At 44.3% G+C, this 15,949-nt stretch overlaps 1 protein-coding gene across 7 annotated transcripts in view; it reads left to right on the top strand.

Annotated features, from left to right (window-relative positions):
• Positions 1 to 1,097: 1,097 nt before the first annotated feature.
• The window catches only part of LOC147440921 (SMAD/FHA domain-containing protein), a 57,656-nt gene continuing 42,804 nt past the window's right edge, over positions 1,098 to 15,949 (top strand). Inside the window, exons 1-4 of one of the 7 annotated variants that reach the window (XM_086482722.1) lie at positions 1,098 to 1,178; positions 1,267 to 1,307; positions 1,478 to 1,544; positions 1,763 to 2,238. In XM_086482722.1, coding sequence (XP_086338848.1) covers positions 1,778 to 2,238 — 461 coding nt within the window. In that variant the 5' untranslated portion in view covers positions 1,098 to 1,178; positions 1,267 to 1,307; positions 1,478 to 1,544; positions 1,763 to 1,777. The other 6 variants (XM_086482717.1, XM_086482718.1, XM_086482716.1 and 3 more) reach the window with 6 other exon arrangements.

The following is a 15,949-nucleotide window of genomic DNA, read 5'->3' as shown; positions in this document are numbered from 1 at the left end:
GAATATATTTGGATCAACAATGCACTTATGATTAGATTTAGATTGTAGATGCTACAATGTATGATACCTTACAGATGATGGTGAAGAGCATCAATTTCATGGATCTTAGATAGTTTGCACACCTATATGAAATCAACCTTTTTGTAAGGTTAGAGATGCCACGAGAAAGTTTCTTTGGTCAAAGAAATCCTCATATTGGTACCTTTCCTTGGCCTTCATAAAGGAGGACAATAGATTCCTCCCTTCTCTTACGTTTTGGTTGTGTAAGAGATCTGCATCCTACCTCGGAGTTCCACATAGAGAGATGATGGAGTGGATGTTGATGATTTTGAAGGCACAACATAAAGCTTTCTAGTCCATTGGCTTTGACGAATCGCTACAGGATGGTTCTTACAAAAGATACAATATATCATTTTATTGACTACTAGACCACAATTTTGCTACAATGTGAGAGGTGGAAGAGCCTTCAGAACATTTGTGTAGGCTTCTTGTAGCTAGTTTGAGCTTCCTTACCATTTTCATAACTGATTGTATCTTAACATTTGATGTCTGACCATCATCGGGGGTAAGATCCATCAAAATAGTAAAATTGCAATGGTCGCATAACGTTGAAAAGATCCAAAAGAGCATTGGATTATGAAAAAGCTGCAAAGAAATTCAAGTGATGCACGAGAACATTTGCTTGAGATAATATTGCAAAGAAAAAGCATATTTCCATCTACTCGTATGGTTACATGTATCAGATGGAGCCATTGTCAAACTTAGATCAAAGAACAACATGCCCTTGTGTGCTATGCAATTATTGAAAGCGAAGGATGTACAAGACCTGCACTTCTAATCACTTGCAATCTAGGCACGCCTTTTCCAACATCAATCCACTGGTCCTTGACCTAGTGGACTATAGACTCGTAGTAGATACCTTGGTAGTAGCTACAAGGTGTCGTCTTTGTGTTTGAATGACTATAATAAGGGGAAGAACAGCATTTATTGATTCATCCTGCCCTCGTTATACTAATTGAATTGATTTTATAATACGTTAATTAATCATTAATTATTGTCCTACTAAAGTCCATCATCACACTACTCTTAAGTTCCTAAACTTCATGAGGGACAATCCATGCCGAAGCTTTCTGATGCTTTCTTTCGATTGTTCCCGACATCGTCTGCGTGTTCGCAAGGTATGTTTTCAAGGGTTTGTGTCCTGTAATTCTCTTCTGCAGGTACGATTTTGATCCATTCAAGAAGTTACATCGGGTGTGGTTTCAGAGAAAGTAGCTCCTATGCAAACCATTCTTTCGAGAGCACAGGTCTGTGCCCGGCAATTAAAACCTTGTGATCGTTTTAGAGCATTTCATCTTGGCAGATGTGTTCGTATCGTACTTGGGCGTTTCTCCTTTTCTGAACAGAGGTATGTGCTTGACCATGCAAACCCTCCCCTCTATTTTCTCATTAATGGTCAGTCTTTTTCATCCTGCAGGAAACATAGTTTTTGATGTAGAGGAAGAGTCTGAAAGAGTGCAGTGCCCTAGGTAGCTATCGTCCTGGTGAGTCTCTGCGTGGTTAATCAGGTTTTTGTTGTGCTTGGGGCTGGTCTTTGGTGTCTGTTCTCATTGGCCTTATGATGTTGAATTTGGGGTTGAATGGGATGTTAGGAAGTTGTAATATGTATGAGAGAGAGAGAGAGAGAGAGAGAGAGAGGGAGAGAGGGAGAGAGATTTTTCAAGTATTGATTGAATTTTGGTGATATGTGCTGAAGCTGCAGTTTGCTGCCCCAATAATGCACAGATATAGCTTGGATAGGTTCAAGAAAGCTCAAACAGAGGAGCCGTTTTCAGTTAACAATGGAGCAGTTGCTCAGGTGGCTGGATCAGTCGCTTCAACTCAGTCGCGCCCCCCATTCACATCAATGCCGGCACGCTCACCCTTCCCATCTACTGCCATCACCAATCAAATGCTGCCACCAGCTTCTCAAAAATCTGTGGCAGTGGAGCAGGTGGCATCTCCAAGTTCAAGCATAGGAGGTGGCCAGTCAACCTGGCAGCCCCCTGATTGGGCAGTGGAACCCAGACCAGGTCTTTATTGGTTGGATGTTGTTAAAGATGGTGAAGTTGTCGACAAAATTAACTTGGAGAAGAGACGCAATATTTTTGGTCGGCAAGCAATTATGTGCGATTTTGTGCTTGATCATCCATCGGTATCTCGACAACATGCTGTAGTGGTGCAACACAAGAATGGCAGGTCTGATTTATCTCAAAGTTTGTGTAGAGTTGTTTATTGAGTTTTTGGCATGGCATTCCATTTCTCAATTTGTACATTTCTTGTTGATATTAGTGACTCAGGTACTAGGCATTGTAATGAAACATAAAGCTAAGAAATAATGAGTCAGTTCAAACGAAGTGAAGTCTTTAGGGATTGAAGTCCCTGCCTTTCATCTCGTGGCTCCTACTTTCTAGGCGTGCGTATATCTGATCTCTCCGTATTTGTGCTTCGTTACAGGCATGCCCTTTTTTGATGAAGAGATGACTCTTCCCTTTTTGATATGTTGACGTGGCGTGACCAACCTGAGAGGACGAGGCGGAGGCCGAGAAGACAAGGGGTTAGAGTTAAAAACTTTAACCTAGAAGAACTGCAGAAGTTGTGGCCGAGGTGCCTATAAAGGGGTTAGGATTTCAAAAACCTAATCCACCAACTTAACGAACTAATGGACCACCTGCCAAGGGGTGCCCACTTTAAGTTTTGCAAGAGTAGGAGAGGTGACAGGTAGTATGCCAGTAGGCTCTACTTGGGATGATGGATCTACAAAATCTGAAGAAGTGTGCGCCTGAAGAGGAGGTGGAATCCAAGGAGTGGAACCTTGCGCCTGTAGATTGTAGTAGGTACAACATCCGACAAAGAGTGGACCTAAAGAAGATTTGGAATCCCTGCGCCTATAAGCCATAGTAGCTGGAGGCACCTCTGATTGCCTTTGTTTCCCGCGTCTATCACAGAATTGGAAGTGACCACACAAAAGTAATTTAAAGGGACACAACACTAGGGACCAAAAGGTGGGCTGCCGCCCCCCCTTTCAAGAGATTTTTCTATTAGTTTCTCAATTGGTGCTTACAAAACACATGAACCGGAGAAACTTTTACTGTTCACCAGCCCGAAACTATTTTGATGCAAGAAATGCATGGTTTTCATTAGTACAGTGGCTGAAATTTAATGTACCTGAAGCCGGAAACGGCTATTTCTGTTTCGTTTTGTATTCCTTTGTACGAGAGGGATTACTTTTATTATCTGCCCACTTACAGAGTGCCGAAGTTGCCTTTGCTGAAATTTGGCCTTCAGGAGCTCATTTGAGGGTTGAAAACAGAAAGCGAACAGAGCACTTGTGTGAGTGTGGCTATCCACAAAGGGATGCACACAAGCATCAACTGGTTGCCTCCCACCTCTGGTTGCACTCTTTAGCCTCTTCACTGCCTTCACGAGAGTGGGAGCATGAAATTGTGAGAGAGCGTAGAGCTGAGAGAGGAATTTTCTGTGTAAACTCTGCCAAAGCCTCTCAAAGAGGTAGCGCTACAGTTACTTATGGCAAGGCGTATGAATTTTCCCAGATTATGCTGAGAGAGAGAGAGAGAGAGAGAGAGAGAGAGAGAGAGAGAGAGAGAGAGGGGGGGGGGGGGCTCGTGTAACAAACTTGGACACCCCAAGTCAAGATTCTACCTCGACACAACAAAGATTCACTTCAAACAATTCACAATTCACACGGCCCGGCGTAGTTTTGTGCTTAGAGATATTGGCCCCAAAGACTGGCGTCCCTTTCGGTATTTCTTTTTGTATTAATCTGTGTTCGAAGTACAAGAGAGTGGGTAGGTGCTCACTCTCAGACTCTGCGTCCAAATGCTTTGAGAAGTGAGGCCTAGCCCACTTATTTAATGGTATAAGGGATTCCCAAAAGCAGAGCCCCAAAAGCATTCAACTGAAAAGCTTCTCAAAATAAAGCAGTAATCCCCAAAAGCTACCAATTCAGCCAGCGGATTCCGTACGCAGTGCCACGTCAGCAGCTTGGCAATTCGCGTTGCAAAATCCGACGGATGCCACGTCAACAACAGTCAGCGTAAAAAGCGGGAGTTTTCGTATTGTCTGCCACATGTCACTGTCGGCGCATTTTCCGAGCAAATCACAACCGTGTGTGTCCGAGTCTTCTGCCACGTCACCCATTTGTGATATACCCCCCTCTTGAAAGCATTGTAATCGCCCTCGATTACGCTTGCAAAAGAGACAGAGGCCATGAACTGTCTTAGCAGACATTGACCGTTAGTACTGACGCACTAGGAACAACACATTTAACACATGTACCAATCGACAATCACATCACTTGACATCATAGGACATCACATGACAGATCACATTCAAAATCATTCCAAATCTCAGACCATGATTAATCGGCAACGTATTTAGCAATCGCATCTAGATCCAGTCGGGACCTCACAGATGCACGATTAACTAATTCATATTGCAATCATGTCTATAGAGATTTATGAGATCGAAATGCTGCAGTCATTTCGTCTATCAGTTCGTGCACTCAAAACAAGTCAAGTACAAATCAATCAGTATCATTTTCATTATTGGGAATTCCAGTTCATAAAGTCATACAACAGAATGCTGTCAGCTCAGCAGTATCCTTGAAACCCAAAGGGACATCAATGACTCTATATCAAAAATTGGGGCAATCTGTTGACGAAGGAACGAAGTGACTCCCCCCTTGTGCAAACCCGTTCCACTAGATTTGCCCATGCTAAAATGGGAGTTCTATTGGAATAGACTATGCTAAACTGAATGCTTCTATCGGGACAGACCATGTTTGTTACAATGGTATCAAGAGTGTCACAAACGGGAGCGCAGACGAATAATCAACAAGATGAAAATAAATAATTTTTCAACTAAACAGAGTTGAGGAAGAAGTTCGACATAGTATTTGGGACCAGAAGATGGGCTCCCCCCCCCCAAAAGAGAATCCTTTATTAGGGAGGATCTTTTTACAAGCACAAGAACTGGAGAAAACCCCTCCGTTCTAATTCTCAAACTCGATGGTCGTTCCTTCTTGTAAGGGAAATCAGAGAGACGAGCTCTCAATCCTTTTCCTTCTATACTCGGAGTCGAGACTCCGTAGACAATTTCCGAATTTCGTTCCCGGAATTCTCAAGCGTAGGCCGAAGCCTTCCCGCTTCTCCTTCACAATGAAGTACTTGCAAACACACATACAAACATGGGACAACAATTCGCATGGCAAATCCACAACAGATACCGATCGCTCTTTCGCGGGAAAAGCGAGTTCCGTGCTTCGTAGTCTCGCGATCTCTTGCGTCTTCTAGCGGCAGAGTCTTCTCTTGCTGGCGTTGGCAACTCCTTCCTCTGAGTGAGGGTATGGGATGCTTTTATAGCTCCTTGGCCACGACAGGAATAGCTGAGCGGAGGCTGCCCGCGTAGAGACCGCGGTGTTTTTTTTTTTTGGCTGTTCTACCCGAAATAGTGAGAGAGAATTTGCTGGCTGGTTTGGTTGCTTTATTTTCTAGGTGGTTGTCCACTTATTAAGTGGGCGGCCGACATATTTTAAAATTGGTCTGAACGTGCCTAACTCAATAAAACCTTATAAGTTAAAAACAATGCTTTTCACAGCACTTCCCAGGAGAATGAAACCACATGCACAAATGCAATGGAGACATAGATTCCTCGCGGGAAAGAGTCAGCTCTTCGCGGAAAACTTGTTAAAATATTTCGCTTTTTAAGAAAAGCTTATGAGAATCCATCTTTATTCTTGTGCTTGCGTCTTTACGGGTATTCCTCTTTCCAGTTCGGATTTCTGCCAGACCAACGAGATATTCCCTTTCCGATGCTCCCGTCACCCCATCACGTGACGCATCAGGAATACTCGTTTCTTGGTCTCTCCTACCGAACTAACAATAAAACCCCTTTGCAATGCTTAATGTCACCCATCATATGACGCATCAGAGTTTTCCGTTCTTGATGGCTTTTAATAATTCAAGTAGATCTACAGCCTAACCTTACGGTTCAAGTGCACATCTTTAAACATCCTAATTTCAATAAAAAGAAATTACTCAAGAAAATAGTCCATTTAGCAACATCCCTCTGGTTTCTAACCAATTGTCCTCAACTGTAGTGCTTGTACATATCCTTCTAGAATCTTGTGATAGGATGCTAATTCTTGCTCGGTCATCCACTAGCATCTAGAGTAGAATAATTCTTAAACTTTACCAAATACTTTGGTGTAACCTTCCCGGACTTAAGTGGCCGCTCCTGATGATAAATGATCTGCTCTGGTTGGAGTATTTCTTCCGTTTCCTCAACCTCAGGAGGTTCCTTAGCAATAGGCTGACTTGGAGACTGTCCTACATATGGCCGGAGTAAACTAACATGGAAAGCATTGTGGATCGTCCAATTAGATGGTAAGTCTAATCGGAACGTCACATCGTTCACTTGGTCAATTATCTTAAACGGCCTATAATAGCGATTGGAAAGTTTTACCACTTTCCCTTTATGAGTCGCTTTGTCCTTTAGTCTTACCTTCTCAAACTTGAGTAAGACTAATTGATCGACTGTTAAGTCCAGATTCCTTCTGTGCTTGTTTGCTGCTTTCTTATGTTTTTCCTGAGAGCACAAATTGCTCTCTTAACTTGCCCGTAGGCTGTGTCCAAATCTCGGACAAACTCATCTACTGCGAAAATCTTATCCTTAGTGACAAGGATCGGTGGAAGCAAAGGCTTACCATAGAGAATCTCAAAAGGTGCTTTCCCCGTAGACGAATGCACGGTATTGTTATACGCGTACAAGGGGCAAATACTTCTCGTAGTCAGACTGTCTTTCTGACACTTAAGATTTCAGCATATCCAATACTGTGGAATTAACCGATCTCACTCTGCCCATCTGTTTGAGGATGATATGCAGAAGAAAAATTCAACTTTGTGCCAAGGTTATCAAACAAGGCACGCCAAAAGTTGCCTGTCATGCGATGATCTCGATCACTCACAATAGACTTGGGCAGCCCATGATACTTAAAGATCCGTGCTAGAAAAATTCTAGCCATATGGTCTGCTTTGATTGTTTTCTTAACTGGAATAAAGAGAGCTTGCTTGCTAAATCTGTCCACGATGGTCCAGATCGCATCATTTCTAGTTTGAGTATTTGGGAGATCCATAATAAAATCCATGGCAATACTCTCCCAGGGTTGATAGGCACAGGTAAAGGTTGGAGTAACCCGACGTCTTATGCTGATCATACTTTACTTTTTGGCAAACCAAGCATTCCCTGACATATTGATCAATGTCTGCTTTAAGGCTTGGCCAAAAGAAATATATTTCCAATGCTAAGGTCGTAGGGAGAATTCCCCGATGACCCGCATAAGTGAAGCATGTGCTTCTTCCACGAGTTTCTTTCTCAATGGTTCTGCCACGCAAATTGCTTGGTGTTGATGGAGGTAACCATTCCGAATGGAATAGGGATATTCATCCTCTCCATTTTGTAACTTATTCCAAATGGAAGAGAAGTCTGAGTCATTCGGATACAACCCTTGTAGTGATTCCAGTTCTTGGTGATACACAGAAGTAACCGCGTTCACCCTAGGCCGTCTAGACAATGCGTCTGTAGCCACATTCTTGCTCCCAGCCGTATGGAGGATTTGGAAGTGAAACATGGACAAAGAGTTGGCCCATCTCATTTGCTTCTCAGATGATTTCCGTTGCGTAAGAAAATACCGCAAACTCTGGTGATCGGTTTTGATCACAAAATCTACTCCTAGAAGATAATGCTTCCAGGTAGACAAGGTGTAAGGTGCAGCGGAATGAATGTCGTATTTTCTCAAGATTAGTGATCTTTATTGCTCAAGGTTCCTTTTAGTTCTTAGGGAAGGAGAGAGCCTTCCGTATTTATGGAGAGTGCTATGATCACGAACAAAGTGAGTGGATAATGTGCGTGCAAGTGAATGAGACTGAGAGAAGGAGAGAGAAGAGATACGACACCCGAGAGGTTGTAAAACCCTCCTCCGAAGGCCCCTCTCTCGTTGGCGAGAGTGGTCTACTTTGATTGCACAAAGGTGTACAATACGTATGCAATGGACTGATGCAACGGGGACTATGTCGATGAAGACGATGAAGACTTTAGGGCTGAATTCGATGCTTCTTTATCTGCTGTCCACAAATGGCAAGGCTGAGAATCTGTGCTACTTTGGGGGCTGAAATTGACTGCTTTTCCCTGCTGATTTGTGGCTGAAATTGACTGTTCTTGTCGGGGCTGAAATGATGAGGAAAAACGCTGATGTATCTGCTGTCTAGGCTGCGTTTTTAGGTTGTTTCCTTGGCTGAGAAAACGCTGGATCAGCAGGTTCTCTACTGTTGACAAAACGCTAGAAGAGCTGAGGCAAAAACGCTGCAGCTGCTGATGCTTTAGCGATCCATAAAACGCTGGCTTTGGGCGGCTTGAAGGGGGGGAAAACGCCAGGCAATGGGGCTGGGCTGGCGATGGCTGAGTCTGGATAAACGCCAAGGGGATGGATCTTTATGGCGAGGATGGAAACGCTGATGGCTGAGACTTACGGAAGGAAGAGCCTTTCGTTCCTTTAGTGAGAGAGTGCAATGGACACAAACAAAGTGGTGAACACTGTGAATGAAGGTGTTGAGACTGAGAGATAGAGAGAGAAGAGAATACGACACCAGAATGTTGTCCAACCCTCCTCCGAAGGCCCCACTCTCTATGGCGAGAGCGTTCTACTATTGATTGCACAAATCTCTACAATGCTTTGGACTTGCCCACGATGTCGACGACGATGAGGACGACGACGAGACGGGCTGAAATCTGAAAACGTTAATGGCTGAAATCTGCAAAACTTTATCTGTTGAATTCTGACACTATGTCGGTGACGACGGCGATGACGACGATGCGCTGAAAATGCAGATGCTGAAATCTGCGTTTTCCGGGCTGAAACTGCGAACTTCGATGGATCTGACCGTACGACAAGGAATTGTTGCGGGAAGGTGAGATCTGCGAGGTTCAGGGGTTCTACTGCGGAGTCTTAATGCTGAAAACTGAGAACGCTAGTGCTATTGTGGATCTTGTCGTGGAGAATCTGCAAAACGCTAAGGGGTCATGCTGATGCAAAAACGCTAGGGCTGAATATTCGTTCTGATGCAAAAACGCTATGGATCTGCTAACTCTGTTGTCGCCAAGTTGCTCTGCAAACCAAAAATGCCAGGGCTGAGTTCTTGATGGAAAAACGCTAGGTCTGCTGTGTTGCAAAACGCTAGGGTTGTTGCGGGGGGGAGTCTTGCTGAGAAGGTGTTTGTTGAACGTTGTGTTCTTGCTACCTCTTCTGCCAGAAAGTGCTAGCGCTAGGTTTCTTATGTACTTGCTTATCAAAAATGCCCTACCTAGTTCCCAACAAAAGTCATTCAAAAATAATAAGTGAAAATTGGCTAAAATAGGGAAAATAGGTCTATGCACTGTAAAAATGCTCCTGATGGGTTCTGATGAAAACTGATGGTCATGTTGTATGCAACCAGAGGATATGCATCTACTCTAAGTGCCTGGACATGCACAGTCTACGAACAGACTTACGAAAGTGCCAGATCACTTCCTATTCCTAAGCTGACTGAATTGAACTGAACCCATGTCATGAAGTAGCTTGTCCACGTACACATAGGGTTAGATGTGCACGTGACATCCCCTCCTTTTCAAAGTGAGGTACTGGTACCGAACAATATGGCGTCGAGGGAGATCGCCAACAACGTCTCGAATCCTGGAAAGGACTCTTCGTCGGCCCACTCTGATGCGTGGGTCATGTGATACTTGAACTTCATAAAGGTCTGCAACGCTTGCTTCTTTGGGCCGCGCCGAAAACGACAGTCTTCTGTGGCTCCTTCGATGCTTCAAGTTCGTCTACAGTCATGCGTCTACCTTCTTAAAGAATCTTCGAGGCTGAAAATTCCTGAAACCACTTCCAACACAAAACCATGAACATACCCATTCCATGTAAAGTGACTGGAAAAATTCTAGTCTTCTTTAAAGATTGTGCATGCAATGTAGATGAACATACAGACGGAGTGCCAAACCGTTCATCAAACACATGCAAACAATGGGCCAAATCTTGACTTTCTGATCTAAATCAATCAACTGTGGCAAAACACAATGGAAATGCCGATGCTTGATGCTCAATCCTTCTTGTGCTCTTTCGGAAACTGTGTCATGCCAAGGAAGAGACATGGAATGTGAATTCCTTGGGTGCAAACATTTCATCTTTTCATGAGTAATCCGCATACATCCGTGCTCATTCATGAGTGAATCGTGTTCATCGTATCATATGGCATGCCTATGAAAAGGGATCACATAAGAACGGTGACTAAAATACAGGAAAGCATCACGAATGAAACACTCAAACAATGCGTGTTGACTACTCATTCGAACACATAGTACTTCTTGTGGGGATTCTTTGAACCTCGACTTGAGAGCCAAGATCGGATCTTCGTGATCTATCGGATCTGCAATGAGGTTAGCTTCACTAGACAAAGTATCAACTAAACCATCATCCTTGTGAACAATCACATCTTTATCCTGCAAATCATCATGCTCGTAAATAATCACATCTTGATCATGCAAAGCATCATGCTTATCCTTATCATGCAAATCGTTATCATGCAAATCATGTGTGTCGTGCTCTAGAGAAGAAAAATTTGAGAGAGTCTCCTTCTTCTCATTCTTTTCAATCTTCGCCTACACACTACAAAAGAGTCGGAACAACTCTTGCATGTGTTGGACTCTTTGTTCGGCCGCCAAGCGTGCGTGCTCGCGCTCACGCTTGAAGGCTACCCTTCTATCTTCAGCCGCCAAGCGCGCTTGCTCGCACTCACGCTCAAAGACTAACCGTCGTTCTTCGCGCTTGCGAGCCAATTCGGCTTTTCTTTCTTGGTACTCGCGATCCAATTCTGCTTTTCTTTCTTCGTGCTCACGCTTTATGGTTGCCATTCTTTCATTGTGTGCACGATCTAATTCTGCCTTTATTTCTGCTTTTCTTGCTTCGTGTTCTAACTTCCTCTCCATCACCATCTTGTCGAAAGCCTCCATAGGAGTTAGTGCAATCCTTGGTGTAGATGGGGAGGGGGGAAGGCCGGAAAAATCTCCTAGTGGGGAAAATTCTTCTTCACCACCTCCATGCAAAGTATCCATTCCGCTTCGGGTGATGACCATACACTGAGATCTTGGGTTCTTAAGTTCACGAGGAACTTGGGTTCGTGCGGGTCGTGGATTCTTGGGTTCTTGAGTCTTGAGGTTCTTGAGGGTCTTGAGGTTCTTGAGTGTTAGGTGCAGCGGAATGAATGTTTGCGCTTTGCTCAAGATGAGTGCTTCGAACTGTGCTCAAGGTTCCTTTTGTTCTTATGGAAGGGAAAGCCTTCCGTTCTTAATGAGAAAATGCTATGATCACAAACAAAGTGAATGGACACTGTGCGTGCAAGTGTATGAGACTGAGAGATAGAGAGAGAAGAGAGATACGACATCAGAGACGTTGTAAAACCCTCTTCCGAAGGCCCCACTCTCATCGGCGAGAGTGGTCTACTTATGATTGCACAATCTGGTACAAATGGTATGCATGAGACTGATACAAGTCTAGGCTATGTCGACGATGACGACGGTGATGACGAAGTCGACCTAAGGGCTGAAATCTGCAATCTTTCTACTGCTGTCCAAAAACGCTATGGGCTGAAATCTGCAAATCTTGTATCTGTTGAATTTTGACTCTGTGTCGATGACAATGTCGATGGCGACGATGCGACGACGACGCGCTGAAAACGCAGATGCTGAAATCTGCGTTTTCCGGGCTGAAACTGTAAATCTTGCGGAAACTGACCGTGCGGCGAGGAATTGCTGCGGGAGGTGAGATCTGTGAGGTTCGGGACTTGATCTGTGGGTACTAACTGCTGAAAACTGAAAACGCTAATGTTCCTTGACTTTCCGTCGCGGTAAAGGTGCAAAACGCCGGGGCTGATCTGCAACCAAAAACGCTAGGCTGAATTTTGGTCCTTTTGTCGCGCCGGGATTCTGCAAATGCAAAAACGCTAGGCTGATCTGCTGTGTCTAACTGTTGCCGGGTTGATCTGCCATGCAAAACGCTGGGGCTGATCTGCAATGGAGAAAACGCCAGGCTGTCCTTGGCTGAAAACGCTAAGTCTCCTGCTCGGGGGGAGGTTTTGCTGAGAAGCTGCCTGTTGAGCGTGGAGCTCTTGCTGCCTCTTCTGCCATTTAGTGCTAACTTGGGTTTGCTTATATATTTTCTTAGCAAAATTGCCCTACCTACTTTTGTCGGAAAGTCACTTAAATCAATAAGTGAAAAATACCAAAAATAGGGAAAATAGGCTAAAATCGTTGGAAAATTCCCCTAACTGATTCTGATGGATTCTAACGGGAATCCTTATGATCATGCTGTGTGCAACCAGAGGATATGCATCTACACTACGTGACTGGGCATGCACGGTCTACGAATAGACTCACAAAAGTGCCAGATCACTTCTAATCTAGACTGACTGGATTGACTGAACCTTGATCATGCTGCAGCTTGTCCACGGACACATAGGTTTGGATGTGTCACGTGACATCCTCTTTTGTGGCTCCTTCAATGCTTCAACTTCGTTGAGTGTCATGCTTCTTTCTTCTTCAAGAATCTCCACGGCTGAAAATTCATGAAACCATTTCCAACACAAAACCATGAACATACCTATTTCATGTAAAGTGAGTGGAAAAAATAGTCTTCCTCAAAGATTGTGCATGCAATGTAGATGAACAAAGAGATGGAGTGCGAAACGGTTCACCACACACACGAAAACAATGAGATCGAATCTTTCTCTTATGATCTAAAGCAATCAACTGTGGCAATTCACAACGTAAATGCCCATGCTTGGTGCTCATACTGTCATGTGCTCATTCGGAAACTGTGTCATGACATGGAATGTGACTTCCTGACATACATACTTTTCAGCTTTTCATGAAAAATCCGCAGACATTCGTGCTCATCCATGAGAGAAACGTGCTCAATATACGATATAGCATGCCTAGGAAAAGGGATCACACATAACGATGTTGACTAAAACACGGGAAACGATCACGAATGAAACATTCGAACAATGCGTGCGTATCAATCATGCGAACACATAATACTTCCTGTGCGGGTTCTTTGGACCAAGGCTCGAGAGCCAAGATCGCTTCTTCCTGAATGATCAAATCGTCCTGTGGGGGTTCTTTGGACCTCGACTCGAAAGCCAAGATCAGTTCTTCGTGATTGATCGAATCTACAATGAGGTTAGCTTTGCTAGAAAAAGCATCAACTAACACATCATCCTTGTGAACAATCACATCATCTTCATGCAACTCATCATGCTTGTGAGAAATCACATCTTGATCATGCAAATCATCATGCTTGTCATTATCATCCAAATCATTATGCAAATCATTGTCAATCAAATCATCATGCAAATCATTGTCATTCAATTCATCATGCTTGTCATTGTCATTCAAATCATCATGCAAATCATTATCATTCAATTCATCATGCTTCTCATAATCATGCAAATCCTGTGTATTATACTTTGGAGAAGAAGAGACTAAGAGAGTCTCCTTCTGAATCTCTTGCATCTGTGCCTGCACTTGAGAAAAGAGTCACAACATCTCTTGCATTCTTGCTTTGCTCTCGCGATCAAATTCTGCTTGTCTTGCTTTGTTCTCGCGATCAAATTTGGCTTGACTTTCTTTTTCTTCCAAGTCGTATTGACGCTCTATGGCTGCCATTCCTTCTTTGTATTCACGATCTATGGCTGCCCTTCGTTCTTCGTAGGCCTTTCTTTCTGCTTTTCTTTCTTCGCGTTCTAACTGTCTTTCCTTAAACAACTGCTTAAACTCCTCATAGGAGTTAGTACAATCCTTGACATAGATGGGGAAGGGGGAGGGTCGGAAAAACCTCCTGGTGGGGAAAATTCTTCTTCGTCTCTCTCATGCTCATCACCTCCAAGCGAAGTATCCATTCCGCTTCGAGTGATGACCATTCTGCAATTGTGGGTTCTTGTGGGTTCTTAAGTTCACGAGGAACTTGGGTTCTTGCGGATCTTGGGTTCTTAAGTTCACGAGGAACTTGGGTTCTTGAGGTTTTCTTTTGCTTGCAATGTGTGTTTGAGAAGGGTCTTCTCTTCACCCGAGTTCTACTCCTTTTTGCGGGCGCACCCCTCGGCGGCCTTGCGCTCACACCAAGGTTGCTTTTTCCCACCTCACGTCGATTGGCCGGCCGCTAAGTGCACGGTCTGCTCTCAATGAGTGAAAAGAGACACAAGGGGAGGTTGGACAAGCCCTTCTTTCTTGGGATTCCTGTCACTCTTCAAAAACACGATTAGGAATCGACACGCCCAAGCGAACTTGAGTTCGTGCGACAAAAAAAATTCTTGTGATTCTGGTGGTTCTTTCCTTGAGTGATACAGAACACTGCCAAAGCTCTGATACCAATGTTAGGTGCAGCGGAATGAATGTTTGCGCTTTGCTCAAGATGAGTGCTCCGAACTGTGCTCAAGGTTCCTTTTGTTCTTATGGAAAGGAAAGCCTTCCGTTCTTAATGAGAAAATGCTATGATCACAAACAAAGTGAATGGATATTGTGCGTGCAAGTGTATTGAGACTGAGAGATAGAGAGAGAAGAGAGATACGACACCAGAGACGTTGTAAAACCCTCCTCCGAAGGCCCCATTCTCGTCGGCGAGAGTGGTCTACTTATGATTGCACAATCTGGTACAAATGGTATGCATGAGACTGATGCAAGTCTAGGCTATGTCGACGATGACGACGGTGATGACGAAGTCAACCTAAGGGCTGAAATTTGCAATCTTTCTACTGCTGTCCAAAAACGCTATGGGCTGAAATCTGCAAATCTTGTATTTGCTGAATTTTGACTCTGTGTCGATGACAATGTCGATGGCGACGACGCGTCGACGATGCGCTGAAAACGCAGATGCTGAAATCTGCGTTTTCCGGGCTGAAACTGTAAATCTTGCGGAAACTGACCGTGTGGCGAGGAGTTGCTGCGGGAAGGTGAGATCTGCGAGGTTCGGGACTTGATCTGCGGGTACTAACTGCTGAAAACTGAAAACGCTAATGTTCCTTGACTTTCCGTCGCGGTAAAGGTGCAAAACGCCGGGGCTGATCTGCAACCAAAAACGCTAGGCTGAATTTTGGTCCTTCTGTCGCGCCGGGATTCTGCAAATGCAAAAACGCTAGGCTGATCTGCTGTGTCTAACTGTTGCCGGGTTGATCTGCCATGCAAAACGCTGGGGCTGATCTGCAATGGAGAAAACCCCAGGCTGTCCTTGGCTGAAAATGCTAAGTCTCCTGCCCGGGGGGAGGTTTTGCTGAGAAGTTGCCTGTTGAGCGTGGAGCGCCTGCTGCCTCTTCTGCCATTTAGTGCTAACTTGGGTTTGCTTATATATTTTCTTAGCAAAATTGCCCTACCTACTTTTGTCGGAAAGTCACTTAAATCAATAAGTGAAATGCCAAAAATAGGGAAAATAGGCTAAAATCACTGGAAAATTCCCCTAATTGATTCTGATGGGAATGCTTATGATCATGCTGTGTGCAACGAGAGGATATGCATCTACACTACGTGACTGGGCATGCACGGTCTACGAATAGACTCACAAAAGTGCCAGATCACTTCTAATCTAGACTGACTGGACTGACTGAACCCTGACCATGCTGTAGCTTGTCCACGGACACATAAAGTTGGATGTGTCACGTGACATTGAGGGTCTTGAGGTTCTTCTTTAGCTTGCAATCTGTGCTAGAGAAGGATCTTCTCTTCACCCGAGCTCTTCTCTTTCCCGCGGGCACACCCCTTGGTGGCCTTGCGCTCACACCAAGGTTGCTTTTTCCCACCTCAC

The sequence above is a fragment of the Adiantum capillus-veneris genome, chromosome 15 (genome assembly GCF_014529385.1).
Source record: "Adiantum capillus-veneris isolate H3 chromosome 15, ASM1452938v2, whole genome shotgun sequence".
NCBI lineage: Eukaryota > Viridiplantae > Streptophyta > Polypodiopsida > Polypodiales > Pteridaceae > Adiantum > Adiantum capillus-veneris.
The sequence above is the reverse complement of the archived record's forward strand: the minus strand, read 5'-3'. Positions and strand labels throughout refer to the sequence as shown.